General features: G+C 46.7%; 1 protein-coding gene across 1 annotated transcript in view; it reads right to left on the bottom strand.

The window, feature by feature from the left end:
* Window positions 1-1,120, bottom strand: part of KCNQ5 (potassium voltage-gated channel, KQT-like subfamily, member 5) — a 41,273-nt gene extending 40,153 nt beyond the window's left edge. Inside the window, exon 1 of the mRNA XM_009869311.1 lies at window positions 920-1,120. Coding sequence (XP_009867613.1) covers window positions 920-1,120 — 201 coding nt within the window. The remainder of the gene's footprint in view (window positions 1-919) is intronic.
* Between the last annotated feature and the right edge of the window lie 1,986 nt (window positions 1,121-3,106).

Raw genomic sequence — 3,106 nt, 5'->3', positions numbered from 1 at the left:
GTTTTCGGTAGGGAAATGTAACTATATTTATTTGCACAACTACACAAACATAAATTACACAGAGAAAAATATAGTAGGAAGCTGAAGCTTGCACATGATAAAAAGTCAAAGGAGCAGCAAGAAGCAGCTGCATTTTCCACAAGCCCATCAGCACAACCTGAAGTGGATTATCTTCTGAAACATAAAATCCACTAATCAAAATCTGGAAGGAACTTTAGGAAGTTCCCAGTCCTTTCCCCTTCCTTATGACAGGCTCAGATATAAACATATCACTCCTGACATGAAGGTCCAAGGACTACTACACAGCAGCAGATGCAGACATACCCTCAGGCTGCTGGACAATGTTAGCTCAAGCCCTACATGAGGAGAGGTCAAAGAGGAATAGGAGGGCATCTGTAACCCCTTACTTCATGCGACACATGTAATCAGAGGCTCAGCGTGTAGGTGTTTAAAAAGTTGTGTTGTGGAAGCCATCAACCTTGCCTAATCAGGCATTGGGATGCACTGCCCAGGAAAGTGGTGGAGTCACCGTCCCTGGAGGTGTTTAAGGAGAGGCTGGATGTGGCACTTGGTGCCGTGGTCTGGCCAATGTGGTGGTGTTGGGTCATAGGCTGGACTTGATGATCTCAGAGGTCTTTTCCAGCCTCAACAATTCTGTGATTCTGTGATTCTGTGATTCTGTGACTCTGTGATTCTGTGTAGCACCCGTGCAGCTGATGGTAGAGTTTGATTCGTGCCAGAGGGCTCTCCACATGCAACTCATTGACCATGGGCCACGCAAAAATGCAGCATATATGCAAATGCCTCTGGAATAATGGTGCATGGCTGTGGTTTGCTGAGCATATCCCCAAGGCAAAATGATTATGGCTGCATATGGCCGATGGTCTTCCTTGACCCAGGGAAATGTCCTACAGGCTACCTCCTGGTCAGTGAAGTGTGCCTGTGCCAAACTTGGGGACTGGACTGGCAGGAGAAAGTAATGTCTCTGCATCTCCTTCTTGGGTGGTTTGGATGCACCCCGCTGCCTGGCGTGGGCATCAGGAGGAGCAGGCAGAGCAGAGGATTTCCGAAGGCCAGGCTGGAAGGCTGCTCGGCGCGTGCTCAGGCAATGGCACGCCATGCCGAAGGACAAAGATAGACAACAGCAGGCTGAACGCCAAGGACTCCCGGGCCTGTTATTAGCAGAGAACATGTGCATGAAGAATTGTTTTACATCATGTACCAAATGTGGGCATGTTCAGGCTTAGCAAATACTCTGGCAGGAGTAAAATCTTCAGGAAAATGCCTTCTAGAGACATTACTTTTCTTCCAGCTTCCTCAAAGTTCATTCCTAGGCAAGATGGCCAAAGCAATTCTATTTAATGCTGGGGTCACCATGGGACAAAAGAAGGAAAGTCTTTTGGAAGTAATTAGATTTCAACTATTTGGGGCTCTGTAGATAGTAAACAGTGCTTTTAATTGCTTCCATTGTTGGGAACAAGCTGTGAGTGTAATTTACCCTGAGAAAGCCATAGTGATTAAAAGAGAGTGAGTTGAATTAAGGCTGTAGCTGAAATTTCAAGTGGTTACCAAGTCTCGAGTTTTGTAATGCTAGCCTGGTCACAGTCAGGTCTCGCTCTCCTTCTTTCCTTCCTTCCTTCCATCCTTCCTCCTCTTCACTTTCCCACCCCATCCCCTCTTTCCAGCTCTTGCTGGACTCCTGAAGAGCCAATGCAGCCCAGGAAGGTGCAGAGAATTATCCACATTTCTGCGTGGCTTGTACCTGTGTATTACCTCAAGGAAGCACCCAACAAGCTCCAGAGCCTGCACAAGGCAGAGTGTGGCTGAGACTGAGTGATAAGGATGAAGGGAGGTGTGAACACTGCTCCTTCTTTTCAGGCAGAGGTGAGCTGATGAAACCATGCTCTTGGCTTGGCAGAGGCTTGATTTGGTTTCCTTTTGTTTGCTGAAAAAGATTCTTCCAGCTCTTCTCACCAGAGGGCAAGTGCAGAACAGTCTGAGGCTATTAAGACCCCAAGAGCAGCGAAGCACTTGAACAAACGAAACCTCAAAATTCATTTCCAGGCCAGTCATTGCAAAGCAGTTTGAAACTCTGGAATGAGCCCAGTTTCTTGGCTTCTGTCCAGCTCCCTATCTGTGCCAGACACTGGAAAATACAGAAATATCTCCTTCCTGGGCTGGAAACAGAACTAAGTGTCATCTGCATATTAATGATATGGCCACCGAACTGTCTTCCAAAGAAGTCAAAGATAAACTTGAACCTTCGGGATCTGACATCTGGGAGCAATCCAAAACCAGGAGCAGTTGCACAGACTGTATCTCTGGAATTTCTCCAAAGAAAATAACAAGACCATAGTAAAGCCTTTCCTCCCATTCTTTTAGGTCCTGAGGACTTAATGGTATCAGTCTATGATTACGAATATCAGTGGCTTCTCGCTCATTTTGAGCTGTTTTATCTCAGGATGGTCTTTACACGGGCATATAGGTGTCAGCACCATGCCATATCATCTTACTCAACACCGAACAAATGGGTCTGATCTTCATTTCATATTCCTCTCATCACGCAACTAAGAAAATATTTTTCCAGACAACTTCAGGGTCAAGCTCAGGAATAATCCCCATGTTTTTGTGAGTGCTCTGTGTGAGTGACTAAACCACTGGCCAGGCCCTGACTGGCATAATCGTGAGGTTAAATTAACTCAACAGGGTGTGGAAAACTACTGGGCATAAGATCATGACAACACAAGAAATTTCCAGATGTCACCACTAATAATGTAAGAAGCAGACCAAAGTTACAGCTAACACTGTGCGGAAAGACAGGATCCCACGGGGGCTTCACAGAATCATGCAGAATCACAGAATCACAGAATGTCAGGGGTTGGAAGGGACCTCAGAAGATCATCTAGTCCAACCCCCTGCCAGAGCAGGATCACCTACAGTAGATCACACAGGAACGCGTCCAGGCAGGTTTTGAATGTCGCCACAGAAAGAGACTCCACAACCTCCCTGGGCAGCCTGTGCCAGTGCTCTGTCACCCTCACAGGGAAAAGGCTTCTCCTCATATTTTTATGGAACTTTCTATGCTCCAGCTTGTACCCATTGCCCC

Source organism: Apaloderma vittatum, unplaced genomic scaffold (genome assembly GCF_000703405.1).
Source record: "Apaloderma vittatum isolate BGI_N311 unplaced genomic scaffold, ASM70340v1 scaffold21735, whole genome shotgun sequence".
Classification (NCBI taxonomy): domain Eukaryota; kingdom Metazoa; phylum Chordata; class Aves; order Trogoniformes; family Trogonidae; genus Apaloderma; species Apaloderma vittatum.
Note: the sequence above shows the minus strand (reverse complement) of the source record. Positions and strands in the feature narration are given on the sequence as shown.